The 20,732-nt window shown below is 43.1% G+C and overlaps 1 protein-coding gene across 1 annotated transcript; it reads right to left on the bottom strand.

Annotated features, from left to right (window-relative positions):
• Positions 1-2,843: 2,843 nt before the first annotated feature.
• Positions 2,844-20,025, bottom strand: LOC311141153 (MARVEL domain-containing protein 2-like; the record flags this gene model as incomplete). Its single annotated transcript, XM_084176404.1, has 8 exons — positions 2,844-3,169; positions 8,871-8,927; positions 16,545-16,665; positions 17,174-17,224; positions 17,455-17,626; positions 18,201-18,379; positions 18,656-18,691; positions 18,799-20,025. The coding sequence occupies 8 exons, from the start codon at positions 20,023-20,025 to the stop codon at positions 2,844-2,846; spliced, it is 2,169 nt and encodes a 722-aa protein (XP_084032530.1).
• Positions 20,026-20,732: the final 707 nt, after the last annotated feature.

The raw sequence follows: 20,732 nt of genomic DNA, 5'->3' as shown, positions 1-20,732 counted from the left end.
CTGTAGAGGTAAGTGGTAAGTAAGCCTGGTTTAGTGGTAAGCCTGAACCCTCCAATATTTGCCTCATCTGACAAAACACACTTCAGTGTATCCTCACTTATTTTGATGTCAAGCTCTCCAGTCACATGCTGCTCATCTGATTCAGTTTTCATCTGATAAACCTCTACCACCACCTTCTGTCTCTAAGTGGTTGTAGGGTCATTCCACGAAATTAGTGCCTTTGATATTTTAAGTAGAAATTGTGCACCAATATTGAAATTTAAAAGCCTGTTATATTAGATGAAGTGCCATTTAATATAGTCCAGATGGAGAATTAAATAAATCTGATTTTGAATACGAAAAAAGTACTGCTAAAGTGCCAATATTCAGCATTTTTACATGTCCCTCCGCCAACCCTGTGTCACTTCTAAGAAGATTTTAACCCACTTAATCCCCAAAAATGTCTTTAAGTTTCACCATCATTGTAAAGCCCAAGTTATTTTGTTGCTTTGACAAAGTCATTTCTGAAGATTATTATTCATTTCATATGATTAATGATTAATTTACGTCTAACCCTCATTTTAAGGTGAACCCTTTTACATGAACTGAACTCTCGTTTTAAAATTGTGAAATTATTCCTTTTAAAATATTTATTTCAAAACAAACATTGAACATCTAATAGTCAAATCATAGGTGATCTGGTTCTACTCTTTTTGGCCATTTTCTGGTGTTTTGTGGTGGAAAACTGAGCGGGTCGGGCATAACATGTTAACCCTGTTACCCATAGATAGACAGGGTAGTCATTTTTCAACAATAAAAATGTTTTAGTGAAGTTTGCTTTCAATTGCCACTTCCTGTTGCACACAGCAAGCTTCCATTCCCCCTGTCTCAAGAGGATTTATGGCTGATTTAAGAACAAATCGTCAACCCTGTTACTATATTTGGCACTTGGAACAAATTCTTATTTACAATGACGACCTGTCCAACACTGTTTTTCTGCAAAGGGACCAGGACGACTGATCCGTGTAAAGGAAAGAATGAATGGGGCCATATATCGTGAGATTTTGAGTGAAAACCTCCTTCCATTAGCAAGGGCATTGAAGACGAAACGTGGCTGGGTCTTTCAGCATGACAATGATCCCAAACACACCGCCCGGGCAACAAAGGAGTGGCTTCGTAAGAAGCATTTCAAGGTCCTGGAGTGGACTAGCCAGTCTCCAGATCTCAACCCCATAGAAAATCTTTGGAGGGAGTTGGAAGTCTGTGTTGCCCAGCGACAGCTCCAAAACATCACTGCTCTAGAGGAGATCTGCATGGAGGAATGGGCCAAAATACCAGCAACAGTGTGTGAAAACCTTGTGAAGACTTACAGAAAACGTTTGACCTGTGTCATTGCCAACAAAGGGTATATAACAAAGTATTGAGAAACTTTTGTTATTGACCAAATACTTATTTTCCACCATAATTTGCAAATAAATTCATAAAAAATCCTACAATGTGATTTTCTGGAAAATTTTTTCTTCATTTTGTCTGTCATAGTTGACGTGTACCTATGATGAAAATTACAGGCCTCTCTCATCTTTTTAAGTGGGAGAACTTGCACAAATGGTGGCTGACTAAATACTTTTTTTCCCCACTGTACACGTGTGAACAACAGGCCATAGAGATAGATAGAGGACTCATCTTTGTATCTGTGCCATTATAGCGACTGTGAAAGCACGGGCAGCGCCGTTGAGGCTCTCCATTTTAAAGTAGCCCATTTTCTTCTTCATTGGCTGATTGCTCCCAACTCATAGGAATCCCCACCCAGTTGACTACTTTTAAATGGTGGAAGGCCTCAATGGCCATGTCCATGCTAAAATTGGTTATACCATGGTGAGTCATCTATCTCTATGACAACTGGCACAACTACGATATAAGTGTTTTTTTTTTTCAAAGTTGCCAAAATGCCACGTGAGTCCACTTATATCAGTGCATTCGTAACCACCTAAGATTACGAAACGTCTATTCGATCAAATAAGCCTCACGTAGCTAATAGCTATTCAATGTTTTGTTGACCAAATTCGACACTCTCGTTGACCTCCATACAAAAATCCTTACTTCGCGTGCTTATTTTCGTGGACAGATTTTAGGCAGAGTAAAACCTTTCGCTTTGCCTCTTCCTCTCTGCTGAAACTCCTATGCTAATATTGGTTGTATTCCCAATGTGCTTTCCCCTTCTCAGACGTTGTATGCGTCAACCAATGGTTGCGTGCCACGTCATTGACTGTGTCATCGACTGACAGATTGCTAAAGCATAATAATAATAATAATAATAATAATAATAATAATAATAATAATAATAATAATAATAATATATTTGATTTGTAACGCACTTTTCAAAACCCCAAAGTGCCACAAAAAATAAATACAAATAAACATCAAATCAATACAAAACACATAACACAGCACATAAAGACACAAAAGGCCTAGAATGGCTAGAGAGAAGTCAGCTAAGACATATGCAACATTAGGCCTACACTTTAAAAGCCTCTTGAAATAGGTGGGTCTTATAGTCCTACTCCAGTCTCCTTTTCATCTCATTTAACACCTGATTTACTTGACAAAAGGCACATCTCAATAGGTGGTCCACGTCCGACATGACATGGCACACGTGGAGGGGGTGGTCCTTTCCTCTTTTGTTCTCTATTGCTCCTCTATTGTTCCTCAAGCAAGGGGGTAGGCCGATGACATCACAAAAACCCTATTTTGCTCAAAACATGTTTTACCCTTTAGTGTGTGTACTTTACTCTATTTATACTTGGGATATCGTTTTTCAACAGGAAAAGTTCAATAATCACTGGAGGACGTCTTTAAGCCTGGTTTTAAAACCAGCTATCAGCAGCTCTGACATGAGATGGCAGGACATTCCAAAGGCGTGGGACAGTAGAGGCAAAGGTTCTGTCGCCCATGGTGCGAAGCCTGGTCTTTGGGACCATCAGGAGGCCCGAGTCGAAGGAATGTAGGGAGCGACCTGGGCAGCGGGGCTGGAGGAGCTGTGAGAGGTAGGAGGGGGCAGAGTCATGTAGGGCCTTGAACGTGAGGAGTAGCACTTTGAGGTCTATCCTCTCCTTCATGGGGAGCCAATGCAGGTCCTGGAGGATGGGTGTGATGTGGTGAAGGGAGGGGGTGGATGTGAGGAGGTGGGCAGCTGAGTATTGGACATGTTGGAGTCTGTTAACTAGGTGGGAGGGGAGACCATACAGGAGGATATTGCAATAAGACAAACGACAGGATATGAAAGCATGGATAAGTCTTTCAGCATCTGTGAAGGAGAGGAACGGGCGGATCCTGGCAATGTTTTTTTAGATGGAAGAAGGAGAGCCATCTGGTGTTATTAATGTGGGATTCAAACTACCCAGTCCATGTAGCCTAACTCTCACACTCACACATGCACATATACACATAATCAAACATGACTTTTCTTGTATACTGAGTGTATCATGTACATTTATAATTAGTATGCTCTGTTTAACTGATTGAACAAACTTTTTTTGTATTGGTTTTTGTGGTGTGGTTTTCATATAAGCCCTTTTGGCTTTCCAACCTCATCTGCACAACTTTTTTATCTGTACTGTTTTGTCTTTCACTTGTTTTCTTTGGTGCGAATAAATAAAACCTTAAAAAATGATAGTGAGGAGTCCATGACAACGCCTAGGTTTTTAACATTGGGGGAGGCATTGACTGTGGCCTCCTCAATGGTCAAACATAATTGACATTTGACATTTTAGTCATTTAGCAGATGCTCTTATCCAGAGCGACTTACAGTTAGTGCATTCATCTTAAGATAGCTAGGTGGGACAACCACATATCACAGGCATAGAAAGTACATTTTCCCTCAATAAAGTAGTTATCAGTAGAGTCAGAGCTAGAAGGGGGTGGGGGGTCGAGGAGGATTATTTAATATACATAGACATGGAATCACTGGCAACTTTAATAATGGAATACTAGTCACTTTAAAAATGTTTACATACTGGTTTACTCATCTCATATGTGTATACTGTATTCTATCCTACTGTATTATTTAGTCAATGCCACTCCAACATTGCTCGTCCTAATATTTATATATTTCTTAATTCCATTACTTTACTTTTAGATTTGTGTTGTTGTGAATTGTTAGATACTACCGCACTGTTGGAGCTAGGAACACAAGCATTTCGCTATACCCTTAATAACATCTGCTAAATATGTGTATGTGACCAATACATTTTATATTATTTTATTTTGATTTAAGTGGAGTGTGCGGAGGAGCGGGGTGACATGAGAGAACTTGGGAAGGTTGAAAACCAGGCGGGCTGCAGCATTCTGGATAAGTTGCAGGGGTTTGATGGCACAAGCGGGGAGCCCAGCCAACAGCGAGTTGCAGTAGTCCAGACGGGAGACAAGTGCCTGGATTAGAACCTGCGCCGCTTCCTGTAAGAGAAGAAGGTGTCAGAGCACCTTACCGATCACTGCACCTGTACACAGCCCATCTGAAATTAGCCCACCCAACTTCCTCATCCCTATATTGTTATTTATTTTGCTCTTTTGCACCCCAGTATCTCTATTTTCACATAATCTCTTGCACATCTAGCATTCCAGTGTTAATACTAATTGTAATTATTTTGCACTATAGCCTATTTATTGCCTTACCTCCATAACTTGCTACATTTGCACACACTGTATATATATTTTCTGTTGTATTTTTTGACTTTATGTTTTTTTACCCCATATGTAACTCTGTGTTGTTGTTTTTATCGCACTGCTTTGCTTTATCTTGGCCAGGTTGCAGTTGTAAATGAGAACTTGTTCTCAACTGGCTTACCTGGTTAAATAAAGGTGAAATAAAATAAAATAAAATAAAAAATGAGGTAGGGTTGTACTCTACGGATGTTGTAGAGCATGAACCTGCAGGAACGAGTCACTGCTTTGATGATTGCAGAGAACGACAGGGTGTTGACCAGAATCAAGCCAAGGTTCTTTGCACTCTGGGAGGGCATATGTTTAAGCATATGTTGCAGAACAGTGATTAAAATACAGTATATCTTAAGGGCGGCTAGCCATAAGTGACAAGTGAGTTGACAAGCCACTGACAGAGTTGACAACAGATACTCAAAACAGACATACTTTTGCCTCTAAAAATACAAGTACAATACAAATTCATTTGAAAATCCCCAATAAAAACATAACCATTCTATTAGAACTTTCAGCACTTTGATGGAGTTGACGTTAGACAAAAATGTACAGAGTTGCCAAAATATATATTTGTAGCATTTATTTTTCTCCCTCAGTTGCTTTATACCTCTAAAACCTAATTAAATGTAACATATTTTAACCAAAATTCATATTCTACCAGGCAGATGGAGTTGACAGTTTATGGTTGTGACCGTGGTGATTCCAATATTGTTTGTTTAAATCGATCAAAAGTAGAGAACTTTACTGGCCATGAGTGGTCTTGTTGCACTATATCAGAGAGAACGAGGTGAAGCGAGAGGATTTACTCCGCCCAAAATCTGTCAATGTGAGATAAGCAGACCAAGTGGGGATTTTTTCTATGTAGGTCTTTGAGAGAGTGTCACATTATGTGAGGCTTTTTGATTGAATACACGTTTCATAATGTTAAGGCTGTTACAAATGTACTGATATGCAGGTAAGTGGATGCACATGGCATTCCGGCAACTGAGAAAAATAACTTAGTTGTGCCTCTTGTTCACATCTTGCCCTCTCATTGGCTAGAATGGTCCCAACTGATCTCGCCTCCTCCTGCCTGCCTGCCATCTTTGAGGACATGTATTTCCATTGTTAGAGCAGTCACTCGACTATCTTGTCAATATAATATATAATCTTTGACTACATATAATGAGGACATGAAAAAGGGGTCCTTATGGTATAGTTGACCCTGCTCATTCCTGATTAATTTGGTATTTTAGACAAATCTGACAGAGTTGACCAAATCTCCAGACACATCTTTTAGGAATCACAGTTTTGAGAGAAATATTATTTTAAGTCACAGAGGGCTATTGCTTTGAAACTACATAAGATCCTCTTTCAGTTAATACCCAGCTAGCACATCAAATAAAATAAAATAAAATGCATTTGCCTCATGCGCCGAATACAACCTTACAGTGAAATGCTTACATACCTTAACCAAATGTGCCTAGCAACTGTTCCAGTTGCTTTGTTAAAGAGATGCAACTCCCTAAACCGCTTCACACAAAGTGTTGATAACTATCATTAATGGTGAAATTGTCTGTGGTCATGAAGCCAATTCTAGTCTATTGTATTGAGGCCATTAATACATAGCCTACATTCCAATGCAAATGTAATTCCATGGCCTGCTCATTGCTTCAAACTACAGTATGTTCAAATCAAAAATGCAACTTGCAATGTACATTTCAATGAATTATAATAATAATATGCCATTTAGCAGACGCTTTTATCCAAAGTGACTTACAGTCATGCGTGCATACATTTTTAGGTATGGGTGGTCCCAGGGATCGAACCCACTACCCTGGCGTTACAAGCGCCATGCTCTACCAATTGAGCTACAGAGGACATGCACTGCTAAACTTTAGGAACCCATGCCATTTAATTGGGGGGAATGACATATTATAATGACATATTATAATGTCAACCTTTTGAACTGTGATCACAGATAGTGGAGGGTAAACTCGAACTACCCCATTTTTACCCTTCTTCGGCAAGTAAAGTTATTTGCATTAGATATACATAGGCTGCTACAGTCTATGAGAAGGTGTCAATGGATGGAGTAGGCAGGTGGGTGTTTGGAAGGGCAAAGTGGGATCAGTTTCAGGAGCTGAGTGAGCAGGTGACGGCTCAGGTGGATATGAGTGGGGATGTGGATACTATGAATAACTGGGTGAAAACAGCGTTAGTGGGGGCAGCTACTGAGGCTATACCTAAGAGTTCAGGGAGGAGGAGGAGGAAAGCAGTCCTATGGTGGACGGAGGAATGTGGGGCAATGGTGTAGGAACAGGGCATTTAGAGTACTGAAAAGGACGCATAACTTCCAACATCTGATTCAGTATAAGCAGGCCCAGGCCATGGTGAGGAGAACTATCCATCAGGCAAAGAGGTCATGTTGGCATCGGTTCTGTGACACCATTGGAAGGGCGACACCTGTGGGAGAAGTGTGGAGGATGATTAAAAGGATGAGTGGGGTCAGAAGAGAGTGGGATTATCCAGTGTTGACGAGTGGGGAGGATGTGGCAGTAATAGATGAGGAGAAAGCAGAGATGATGGCCAAAGCATTTGTCCAAGTGCATAGCTCCGCAAATCTGTCAGAGAAGGGGCAGAGGGGGAGAGAGAGCATGAGAGAGGAGCATCCTGGAGTGCTGGATAGGAGGGAGGATGTAAATTATGCGTTGAATGCACCATTTACCAGGGCAGAGGTGTAACAAGCAATAGGTAAGGCTGGGTTAACTTCACCTGGGAAAGATGAGGTGTGCTATGTTACGTTGGCCCATCTTAGTGATGAGGCACTGGATAAGGTATTGGTGTTGTACAACAGAGTGTGGGAGGTGGGGAAACTACCAGGCAGTTGGAAGGAGGCAGTAGTGGTACCTATCCGGAAGCCCGGGAAGGATCCAACAAAGCCAACAAGCTATCGGCCAATAGCTTTAACATCACATGTATGTAAGATTATGGAACGTATGATTACGGAGAGGCTAACTTACTTCGTGGAGAGCAGAGGGCTAGTAACGCCACATCAGAGTGGGTTCAGGAAGGGTAGGGGAACTATGGATCCAGTGCTCTGCTTAGAAACAGAGGTCAGGAAGGCTCAGGTGAAAAAGGAGACTGTTGTAGCTGTCTTTTTTCATGTGGAGAAGGCGTATGATATGATGTGGAAGGAGGGGTTGTTAATCAAGCTTGATATTAAGGGGGTAGGAGGAAGAACGTACAACTGGATAAAGGATTTCCTGTTTGGAAGGTCTATCCAGGTGAGGGTGGGGAAGTCTTTATAAGGCAGCTACTTGGTGGATAACGGGGGAACACCACAGGGGAGCGTGATTAGTCCTCTGTTGTTCTCAATCATGATCAATGATGTTTACTCTCAGGTACAGCCGGATATAGGGAGGTCGTTATTTGCAGATGTAGTGGGGATGTTGATGTTAAAGTGTCAATGAGCAAGGCAGAGGCAAAAAGACTGATATATACAGTGATGGTGCATAGATTGCAGGAGCAGTGGAATAGAGATAATAAGGGAAGGCATTTATTTCATGTAGAGAGGAAAGTCAGGGAGGGGAGGACGGCAGGAAGGGACAGAAGAGAGGAGGCTATTTTTACAAGATTAAGGGTGGGACACAGCCAGTTGAATAAGACATTAAATGTGATAGGAAAGTATCCAACAGGAAAGTGTGATTATTGTCAGGAAACCGTGGAGCATGTATTGCTATAGTGTGGGCAGTATCAGAGGGAAAGAGAGAGGATGAGATCTAGTATGAGGGAGAAGGGGATACAGGAAATTAGTTTAAAGAGTATATTGAGTAGAACGTCATTAGATATAGTCTCAAATATTTAGTTATCTTTTTTAAGAGAAACGGGGCTGGCAGGTAGGATTTAGTTTCTCCCTGTCTAAGGCCCACACTCCAGTACAGTAGGTGGCGGTAATGCACCATAACGTTGGATGCCAACCGCCGATAAAACCCACTGAAGAAGAAGAAGATTTATACTCCTACAACCTTGCCAAAAGAGAAATGCACACTACGTACAGTAGGTGGCGGTACCTCTTAAACCCTCACATAAGAAGACGGAAAGGCCAATGCCATCAACAGGAAGTTAGTAAACATCCTCCCTCAAATGCTGTAGTAGCTATAGAAAAATGGCGACGGCAGTTTCTCTGGTTGACTTACCTGTGAGGTGGAGCAAGGTGGGAAGGTCTTGACCGACTGAGGGGTGGAGCATGGCGTCTTCAGCGAAAAGACGAGCAGTTGGAAAGGGAGTAAGTCCCGATGATAGTGAGGATAACAGCTCGGATGAGGGATCGGAAGACGATGGTGATTCAGGAGAGGAGGACAATGAAGAGGTCAAGGCCAAGGATAGAATAGACACCGGAAGGGAAAGGAGGGGGAAAATGGAGTCCTTAGAGAAGGCAAGAAACAGATATAGGTTTGGAGAAATGCAGTATTATCATAAGGAGACATATACTTGGATGAATGAGGAGGAATGGAGGGAAAAAGAGAGGCAGAGGAGGTCTAAGAGAGAGATGGAGGAAGATTGTGAGTTTGAGTCAGTTAAAAATGGCGGGTAAAAAGGGAGAAGGTTTGTTAAAGAAGAGTGGTAGGAAATGTAAGCAAAGTGAGCTGAAGACAGGAGTAGAAATGGAAGTGTATGAGGGTGATGTATCGGAGGGGGAAGGTGTGGTGAAGTACTTGGAGCCCGAGGATTGCACAGCGGGTCAGGATAAAGATGAGTCTGTGACAATAGGAGTGAAGTTTGTGGAAAAAGTAGACCCTTGCCTTTTGGCTGATCCAATTGTGGTTTCAAGATGGGTGAAAAAAGCGTTGGGTAAAGGGGAATCGGTGAGGGTAACCAGAAGTGGTCTAGTGATAATTGTTTGTGTTTCTGTTGGGCAGAGGGAGAAGGCGCTCAGAGTTAAACAAATGGGGGAAAGAATTGTGAATTGTTTCACTCTTAAGAAAAGGGCGCCATTGAGAGGAGTGATTACTGGAGTAGCAGTGAATGTAAAAGTTGACCAACTGAAGGAGATGATTCCCGGTGTGTGTGATGCTCGTCGTTTGGTGCGACGTAAACAGGGTGGCGAGAGTGGGGAAACAGAGGAGTCATTGTCTGTTCTTTTGAGTTTTGAAGTTGAGTCTTTGCCTGAGAAAGTGAGGTTAGGATATATAAGTTATCCAGTGTGAGCATATGTGCCGAATACCTTAATATGTTACAGGTGTCAAATTTATGGGCATGTGGCAGCAGTGTGTAGGAGGGAGATTCCAAGGTGTGAGAAGTGTGCAGAAGGGCATGAGACAAAGGAGTGTGAAGCAGTGGGGAAAGCGGTGGTCTGTGCTAATTGTAGGGGTGGCCATGGGGCTGGGGATTAGACATGTCCAGTGCGAGAGAAGCAGGTTGAGGTATCCAGGGTATGAGTAGAGAAGAAGTTGTCATATGCGGAGGCAGTGAAGAAAGTAGAGGAAGATGGGTCAAGGGGGAGGGATCCTGAGAGAAATGGTGTGAGTAGTAGAGATGTACCAGTACAGAGGGATGAACCAAAACGTGATATATGGTTCAGCAAGATTGGATTTATTAATTGTACTGCAGGTATGGAACGCAAATTGAGGTGGTGGTGGCAGCTGCAGAGAGATATTTGGGTGTGCGAGACTTGACAGCAGAAGCGTTACAGGGAGTGTTAAGTGGTGATGTCCCATCAATTCAGGTTGACGGCATGAGGTAGGAGTGAGTGTATTTAAACAGTGGAGAAGGGCGGGGTTATTTATTAATTGTAGTGTTGAAGTTGTGGAGTGTAGTGTTAGATGGTAGGATATTTCTTTGCTTTGTTTTATTTAATTTTTCAAGGAAAGATAAGGGAGTTGAACTCCAGTCTAGTAGGTGGCGGTAATGCAACTAATTGGATGCCAACCGCCGTTAAACCTCATTGAAGAAGAAGAAGAAGAAAAATGGTGACGGTAGGCTTTTGGAACTAAAGAACACTTTAATTGTTTGTATTTATCACCACCAAATGTTTTGAAATACCGACTATACACTAGTGGCACACTTTTATTCAAAAGATAGATGGAGAACCAATTCAATGGCCTGGATTTTGAATCATGGAGAGCAATTCAAGTTGTCGACGTAAAAACTTGTTGGAGATCTACCTTGTTTTTCATTTCTTCCAACGCATTTGACTTTTTTTTTATTGTTTTTAGTTTACTCTTCTGTTGCATTTGTTATTTTCCTCTTGCAATGGAGTATTTTTTTCACAAATATATTTTTGACTAGTTACATTCGTTTTGTTACTGAAGTCAATTAAGGCAATTCCATTTGTCCTTGAGCAATACCCCCACCCATGTTACCGCGCAGAAAGAAAAGGTTTACAGGGATTGGTTAGTGGGCTTCAGTGGCGGCTCCTGAAAAAATTCTCAGGAGGGGCAATTTTTCTGATAAATTAAGGTGACCTACACACATTTTAAAAAAGATATGTCCAGCAACAACATGAAGACAGGGGCAGCATATAAGTCAATACCAGAAGCATTTATTGACTGATCTCAAAAGTGTTGGCTTACAAAATCAAAATAAGTTATCACAGTAAAAATAATCAAGGGTGTTCTTTCACATTCCTCAACACTGCATAAACAATATGCATTTCCATAAACAAATGAAATAAGAATGAAAACAGAATTTGAAAGTAATTTCTAGAAAAGGTAAACACAGCTATCTGTATGGCTTTGTAAAAATGAACAACCATATTCTGGCCAATTGTATAGATTTGTAAATATGAACAACCATATTCTGGCCAATTGTATAGATTTGTAAAAATGAACATGAACAGATTTTTATTTTTATTACTTTTTTTAAAATGAAAAAAAACTATTTTAAACAACATCAACTGTGAACTGATTTGGGCGTGTGTGTGTTAAAGAGACAGACAGGGAGGGACAAAGAGAGAGAGAGGCTACATTACTTGTACTGAAACTGTTCTCTTCTCTGTTTCAATACAGCAAAGCGTTCAATGACTTTCTCATTGAAATCAGGCATGCTGAGGACTAGTTCCCTCTCCATGGAAAGCATGGCCAGTGCATTCAGACGTTCCTGGCCCATTGAATTTCGCAGGAATGTCTTAACTCGTGTCAAAGTTGAGAAACATCTCTCAGCTTCAGCTGTTGTCATGGGAGTAGTTATGAGGATGTTCAACAGAGTCACAGTCTCAGAGAACGTCTCCTGGAGGTTGTAGCTCATGAGAACCTGGTACAGTGCCAGTGCACCACAGCCTCCCTTGAATTCAGGATTCTCATAGATCAGAGATAGTTCTGTCTTGAGCTTTGCCTTGCTCAGCATGGGGTATGCATTCACAGTGGCATTCAGAGCCTCATCAGGAAATGAATGGCAGTACCTTTCAAACATGTCTGCTTGCAGTAAGGTAGCACTCACAAGGTGGCCAGAGAAAGAGAACCTTTCTTTGGTGTGATCCAGGATGGTGTTGCAGACCTCTTCAGACAGCCTCTGCTTCTCCTCTTCTCTCAAAGCTGTTCTGGGTCTTTTGGCTCCTGTTGCTTCTTGCAGCTGCTGTTGAGAGGAGTCCCTGAAGGCAAACAGACCAATGTGTTTGTTGGCTTTGTACAGTATTGTTGTCTATGTGATGCACAGGTATATGCAATGTATCCATGTATAGTACAAATACTTAAGTTCCACTTAAAATGGGCAGGGATGCATAAAGTCTTTAGTGTTTAAGTTAGCCTTTGTGTCTCACATAGCCTGGATGTTCAGCACAGTATACAGTGGTGCTCATAAGCTTATGATCCCATGCTAAAGTTGACTAAAAAGAGGAATAAAAAAGAAAAGAAAATTGGTGTCCTTAAAGGTTGGATTTTCCAACTTTTTTAATTAAGTCATTAAGATCAATTTCCAAAAGATGATTTTTTTATTTTTTTATTCCTCTTTTTAGTCAACTTTAGCATGGGATCATAAGCTTATGAGCACCACTGCACAGTACACATAGTATATAAAATAAGATAGATTACACCACTGGCCATATATAATGAGAATAATGTGATTTCAAACACAAATGCAGTCTCCTTTCATGCATACATTTTCAAATAAAGCTCTGCTTTGAGAAAGATCGAATGATATTGTTTAATCTTACCTTATGGCCTGCACACTGCTTGTGAAGCTGTCGAGGGCACGTTTGATAAAGACAGCATCGATGTCCTTCTTCTGTAGCTTCTGGTACAGAATGTCGACGTGGGGCATGATTTTGTGAAAAAGCCGCAGGAAAAAAATAAAATCTTCATCATGTAGCATCCTCACGTAACCAGATGCCTCTCTCACAGTAAGCTGGTCAAATGAACCCAATGAACCCGTCCGGATGGCTTCAAAACATTCTATGAGGTCGTCTCGATTCTCGTAGACAGTGTTCACGACTCTGCTGTTGAAGTTCCACCGTGTGGATGAAGGTCTGGGCAGTCTTCGTGCAACAGTCTGGTCAAGAATGCTGGTGCGTTTGGGTGACCGGGAAAAAAACGTTGTAATCCCGCTCAGATCGGAAAAGAAAATGTTCACTTTTTTGATGCGAAAAGTAGCTTGATGCATGATCAAATTCAGCTGATGCGCATAGCAATGCACGTAATGGGCATTCTTGAAATGCTCACGCACCTTCTGCTGCACACCTGCCTTCTCTCCCCTCATCACACTGGCTCCATCGTAAGCTTGCGCAATGAGTTTGACTTTCTCGTCATCGGCAAAAAGACCGTTCAGTCTCTCCAAAAGTACACTGGCGATTGAGGCTGAGGTTGATTCCGAGATGGGAAGGAACTCAAAAAAGCGCTCCTGCACTTTGTGCTTGCTATCTATGTACCTCAGCACAAGCACCAACTGTGTCTGCGTAGAAACATCCGTGGTCTCGTCAGCTTGGATAGCTACGAAGTTCGCAGACTTCACCTCCTCCACAATATGTTCCCTCGTGACCGCTAGCATACACTCCAGTAGCTCGTTTTGAATGGTCTTTGATGTGCCCTTGAAAACTTTAGCATTTTTAAGATGGTCATCAAACACCTCATCTAATTGTGCCACAAAGTTGACAAGTCCAAGAAAAATACCAGGGTTGGTGGAGCCCTCAGTTTCATCTTTGCCTCGCAAAGCTAACTCAAACACTCCGCAAAACTTAACACACTGGATTAGCCGGCTGAGGATATGGCGGTTCTTGCTAACCTCATCGTTGTGGCGGCGGACAGCTAGCCTGTATCCCTCATCCAGTTGAGTGGCAATATTCACTCTTCCCAAAGATGACAATCTCAAACAGCTATCCATGTGGGTCTTTGACAGCTCATGTTTCTTTATCTTTTCTGAAAGATGGTGCATGTCGGTTACACCAGTCGCTGTCCAAGCGGTGCTGTCTGCTGTGCCGCCTTCAGGGTGGAAGAGTAAGCAGGGGTAGCAAAAAACTGCATTAGCTACATCGCAGCCTGCTAGCCAGGTTTTCCGTTCATACCAATTTTTGGAAAATCCTCGGGTGTAGGACTTCCCCCCTTTAGTAGACACCTGTTGAATTATTAAATTTGGTCTGGGAGGTCCTAATTGTTTCGTTGCCAATTTATCTTCATTTGTTCGCCGACAAAAAGGAACTTCTTTCAAAGACACAATCGAGTTGGACTGAAGCCTAGCCATTTTGATAGTAGTAGTGAATTGATTGAGGCTGCTACCTGGTCTTTTCTTAGTTACGTTCATTCGTGGTTACGTTATGTATGACGAAAGCGCGTAAGTGCATGCCCACAGACACCCATAGAGAATGTATTGAAAGCTTTGAAATGTGAAAAAAATAGATTTTACATGGGAGTCTATGACAGACTTCTGGGCGATTTTCAACCTGACTGAAATCGCCCAAAAAACGGGCGGGGCCATTTGAAGCACGACTTTAGCCTGATTTGACATTTAGTGGCTGGCAGATCAGACGTGAACACTGATAACTGCTGTTGCCGTGATATAATTTTTTATAAATTTATAAAAAAAAAATTATATATATATATATTTTTTTTTTATATAATTGATTAGAAAAAAAATCCCTTCCTTTTCCCGTTTGGCAGTGCGTCGCCCATATCGCCCTATTGAACAAGCCGTCCCTGGTGGGCTTGTCACGTCTACTTTATCTTCAACGCCAATCCATTCATTTTAATTGTTGTTGAAATCCATTCATTTTCATTGGTGTTGGATGCCAACTGTCAAATTCTTGGGGGGGATATTTTCTGGGAAAAACCCTTCTCTACTACAGATTTGTTTTTTACTCCGACTCAGCTTGTTTACTCAAGTAACATTACAGCTTTTCTTCTTGTGTTACATGTTATCAGACTATTGTCATAGCTAATGTAAACTTTGATAACTTACAATTGTTTGTCTTAAATTTTTGCTCAAACAGCATCGTTAACACATTTAGCTAGCAAAGTAAACTATGAAATACATGCTAACTTAGCTAGCTGGCGTTTTTCACTGCATTATTTTTAGGACAATAACATTAACGCAAGTTGTCTAGCTAGCCTCGTTAACTTAATTAACTAAGTTTGCTAAATTATGTCAGTGCTCTTATGTCCTTTCTAGCCGAGTTACTTAGCTAGCTAGTTTGCTAACGTTAGTGTGGTGGTATGTTAGCTTGCTAGCTAGCAGCATGTGTTAAGTTGGCTAGCTTACTATTAGCTTGTGTACTTGCTAGTTGAGTTAATTAGCTAGTTAACAACATTAACTTGGCTGTTGCGAAATATGTCGGTGCTGGTAACTTTATGTTATAGGGCTTTCACTCACTGCTCTAGAATGTAATGAAAGTGGCACAGGTTGCTACCATGCTAAGGACCTTTGCTGCTACTGGGCAGTCAGGTAAGAACACGTTCCACGTCTCTTTTTGGTGTAGCCTTAAACATCATGGTCTGTAACTGTTTTTAGGAGAGTGACAGTGATTAACCGCTAATTTTCTCTCCCTATAGGTCCGGATAACACACTTTTGCTACGTCGTATGTGAACAGTGGATGACTGAACGCTTGAGATGGATAACAAGATGAATACCTTGTTAGCCTATCAACATGCAAAGACCTGGAAATGCTGGAGACTAGGCTGAGCCAGGACACCAACCTCCAGGAGAGACTTGTAAGTGTGCTCAGAATATACAGTACCAGTCAAAAGTTTGGACACACCTACTCATTCAAGGGTTTTTCTTTATTTTTAAAATGTTCTACATTGTAGAATAATAGTGAAGACATCAAAACTATGAAATAACACATATGGAATCGTGTAGTACCCAAAAAAGTGTTAAACAAATCAAAATATATTTGAGATTCTTCAAATAGCCAAATGACAGCTTTGCACACTCTTGGCATTCTCTCAACCAGCTTCTCCTGGAATGCTTTTCCAACAGTCTTGAAGGAGTTCCCACATATGCTGAGCACTTGTTGGCTGATTTTCCTTCACTCTGCGGCCCGGCTCATCCCAAACCATCTCAATTGGGTTGAGGTCGGGGGATTGTGGAGGCCAGGTCATCTGATGCAGCACTCCATCACTCTCCTTCTTGGTAAAATAGCCCTCACACAGCCTGGAGGTGTGTTGGGTCACTGTCCTGTTGAAAAACAAAAGATAGTCCCACTAAGCCCAAACCAGATGTGATGGCGTATCGCTGCAGAATGCTGTGGAGCCATGCTGGTTAAGTGTGCCTTGAATTCTAAATAAATCACAGACAGTGTCACCAGCAAAGCACCCCTACACCATAACACCCCCTCCTCCATGCTTTACGGTGGGAAATACACATGCAGAGATCATCCGTTCACCCACACCGTGTCTCACAAAGACACGGCTGTTGGAACCACTCCTTTAATGTGTATGTCTCTCACTCAAGCTGAATCCATCGTTCCAGTCCATGACCTTGTTGTATTCGTTGATCTTGTGTTTGATGTGGGACAGTTTGTTCTTCAGGTACTCACAACGCTCCCTCTTCTCCAGGAATGTGGGGTCCTGACAACAGGAACGGGAGAACAAGAGAATGAGTGACATTCTTACTTTTGTGGACTGTCTCCAACTCTCCATTTCACTGTCTGCCACACACCAACACACGCACAAACACCTTCCTAAGACATCAGTGGAAAAAAGTCCCATATCATGTTTTGCAGTTTCATGAGGTAAACGCTGCAAATTTCCTAGTCTGTGGTGTGTGTGTGTAGACGGGACAGAGATTTAGCTTAAAACAAACAGGAAGTCAGAGGAATGAGTGGAGAGAAGAAGAGCTTTGACCTACTATCAGTCTGTCACACATCATTGGTTTGGCTGAAAGGGAAACTAACAAACTATGTGAAACTCCCATTCTACACAAACAGGTTTTACTGTACAACTTCTAAAGGGGCTCTTCCACAAACATATTCCGGAACAAAACCTATTTTAACAGATCATTATTGAGGCTCTGGAGGTGTAGTGTGTCCCCTGCCTATACACATTTCTCAAACCCAGCAGATTTAAAAACACTTACCGCTTTCTTCCTCTGGTACTCCAGTACTAGGGTATTCATGCGTTCCTTCTCCTGAAAAATAGAAAACATATCTTAACTTTGAACGAGTGATTGGTAAAAAAGCGCTATGGTGGGCATTAGGCTATGTTATGGTAGCTTTGTGTTTGTTAATGTGATCCGTGTGTGTGTGAATTTGAAATGGGTGTGGGTGTGTGCATGTGACAGGCTACTGTGTGTGTGGTGCGCGTGAGTAGTCTACGTGTGACATGCTTGTGTGTGTGTCTCGCTCTCTGTCTCAGTACCAGTTGGCTGGAGGGCCGAGGAGGCAGGTTCCTCATCAGTTCGTCCATCTCGTCGAACCTCTTGGCCATGGCCTGGACCTCAGCATGCAGCTCCTTGTACTCAGAATACTGGTCTTTGAACACAGCCTTGTACTGGTCCCTCGCCTCCTCCGTACGGATGGTCGGGTACTTCCTGTTGACACAGGAAATAGGAAGTAAAGGTCGTCAACAACCACGGGTGCATCTCAAGAGTCTCAAATGGCTTCCTTGTCCATTATACACTCATCTGCATATTTACGTGGTAGGGATGCAGTGTAGGCCTTTATATGTAGAAACTAATTTCTACCTCCTGGGCAACCAGGTGTGTAGACTCTCTTGCCAAACCCATCAGTACCATTAACTGATCAATTAAGTGGCAGAGAGAGAGAGAAAAACAGCAGGACTGTGGGCTGGAGTTCTGCACCGTATAACCATAGATAGATAATATTTTAGTGAGAAGCAGACGGTTGCATTCAGCTACCCTTTAGTACTAAAGGTCCATACATGTATTTATGCAGGGACGTTCCATTGAGACCAAAGTATATTTTTACCAAAGGAGCCCTTCACAAAAATGCAGCAAATACAAAGTATGTCATAAGGAACCAGAGATACAAATGACAACAAACAAATGCAGGAGCATGATATATAAAAAAATACTAATTATAAAAAAACATGTACAACAGTCAGAGAACAGGTCAAATAACATTAGATGTGTGGTTAGTACTCACGCCACATAGTCTGCGATGACCACAGGTTTGGGGATGTGTCCTGCAGGGATGTGTCCTCTGAGGATCTCTGGCTCCATCATCAGAGGGACGGCTGGAGAGACAACGTGGCTGTCCAACACTTCTGGGATCGTCTGGAGGGTGGGGAGAGGGGTCTGCTTTGAGGCCCTTGAGCCGCCCAGCTGTGGAAGGATGGGGAAGGGAGGTATGGTTACTGTGTTGTCAGCAGAGTTGGGGTCCATTCCATAAAAATTCAGAAAGTAAACCAAATCATTCCAATTCTCCTTATTGAAAAGCATCAAAGAGAGTTGGAATTTCAGAGTACTTCCTGAGTTGACTGGAAATGGAATTGACCCTAACCTTGGTTTTCATTATGCATGATCAGTTTAATGGAATGAAGAGTGACATTTCCCCTTGGGGATTATAACGTTTTCTACTACTGTACTAAGGGACTTCACCTCAGATATTGGCAGGGAAGATCCAATGGTTGTCATCTGAGAACAAAGAAGACAAAGGGGAAAGGATGAGGCAAAGGATTAGTCATATAACACAATAATTGCAGCCCAAAAAAAGAATTGTGTGTGTCCCATCCCGACCTCACCTCCTGCGCCAGCCCCTCCCTCCTCAGCCTCGCCGATTCATGCCGCCACAGCTTCAGACACACACCGGTGCCCACAAAATAGACCAACATGTTAACAAACAGGAAGATAATGGCTGCGGTCTGGCCGGCTTCTGTGCGGCAAAACGCCCCATTAACTCCATTATTGAAGACGGGGTAGTAACATAGCCCTCCTCTGGTCGTGTCCCAGACGTAGACTGACCCTGCTACCATGTAGAGCACACCCAAGGCCAGGTTAATCACACACTCAGTCAGGGGCCACCAGGACGAGTCTAGGAGGATGGTACGGTAGTACATGGTCATCCCCAGGACTAGCATAATGACTGTCACCATCCAGGCCAGCCCGGCTACCACTAGAACGAAGGGGGTCTTAGGTCCAGTGTAGCTAACCGATCCACTGCCCCCGAAGGCCGCCGCGCCACCCCCTAAACCCCCGAACATCTGTGGCTGGGAGTAGCCGAACATGTTGAACCACTCGTTGTCCTTGTGCACATAGGCGCAGGAGCAGGCAAATACGGCCGCGCCCAGTAAGAGCTCCACACAGCCCAGGATGCGCAGTAGCCCCGCCCAGGACTTCATATAGGCATAGCGCTGGTGGTATTCCTCCACCCGCTCACTGTAGGTCATGACCGAGCGGAAGGTGCGACCCGAGACAGACTCGATGGCTTCGGCTCCTAGCAACATGGCGTCACGTTCCTTTCTGGAGTTGTAGCTGCCACCAGATCCTCCGTACGGGTCCAGGTAAGAGCCGGGGAGGGAGGGAGAGGGGGGAGGGGAGTGGGGAGGGGAGCAGGGGACACCTCTAGTGGTTCCCGGTTTGAGGTCGTCTTTTTCTGTCACAGGCGGGGAGGGGGGCGGGGGTAAGGAGAAGGGCTTGCTGCTACCGCGGAATAAATTATTGACTGAGTCAGGAATTAATCGGTGGATGGGTTTGATGTCCATGGCCGCGCTGTCGTCATCCAGGCACTTTGAGGCGCCATCGCTAGGGGGGTAGAAGTCAGGGCCCACGGGAGGCTGGTCCGGGAGGGGAGGGGGGGGCAGGGGGTTCGAGCTCACAGCCAGGTCTGCCCCCCTGAGGCCCCCAAGGGCTCGTGGAGGAGGAGGGAGGCCCTGGTCCCTCCATAAGGAGCCCACAGGGACCTGGTCGTAGTGAGGTTCCGCATCCCAGACCAGGTCGAAGCGGCCGGAGGAGCCCCCTCCAGCAGACATGGGGACTCACTGGTCTTTGCCCTAGTACAGACAGACAGACAGACAGACAGACAGACAAAGAGAGGCTGTTATTAGAACATGCTGGTACAAATATATTACCAAAAGATGAGCCATTAGGTTCACCTCATCAGCACTAGCAGTATGGAATGTGATACCCCATTTCAATTTTTAAGCCAGGCATGTAGGCCTACAGCAATCTAACACAAATGACAGTTGGTCCCTTTTCTTGATGACAGTAGTAGCAGTAGCAGTAGCAGTAGTAGTAGCAGTAGCAGTAGCAGTTGTAGTAGCAGTAGCAGTAGTAGCAGTAGCAGTAATAGCAGCAGCAGTAGCAGTAGTAGTAGTAGCAGCTGCAGTAGTAGCAGCAGCAGTAGTAGTAGCAGTAGTAGTAGTAGTAATAGTATTAGTAGTAGTAGTAGCAGTAGTAGTAGTAGTAGTAGTAGCAGCAGTAGCAGTAGTAGAAGTAGTAGTAGAAGTAGTAGCAGTAGCAGTAGCAGTAGCAGCAGCAGCAGCAGCAGCATGCAAACTACCTTCAATTAGGGGCTGCTTGAGATTCCTGGGTGTTAAGTGTAGAAACCATGGCAAGAGAACAATAGGCCTACCAGATACCCTGTTACCACGCAGATAATGCAAAGAACCTACACGTCTCTAATTCACCCAAACCTCTTGTGGAATTGAGATTCACTGATTTATTATAGTTTCTGATC

Source organism: Coregonus lavaretus, assembly GCF_964263955.1.
Source record: "Coregonus lavaretus genome assembly, chromosome: 14".
NCBI lineage: Eukaryota > Metazoa > Chordata > Actinopteri > Salmoniformes > Salmonidae > Coregonus > Coregonus lavaretus.
The sequence above is the reverse complement of the archived record's forward strand: the minus strand, read 5'-3'. Positions and strand labels throughout refer to the sequence as shown.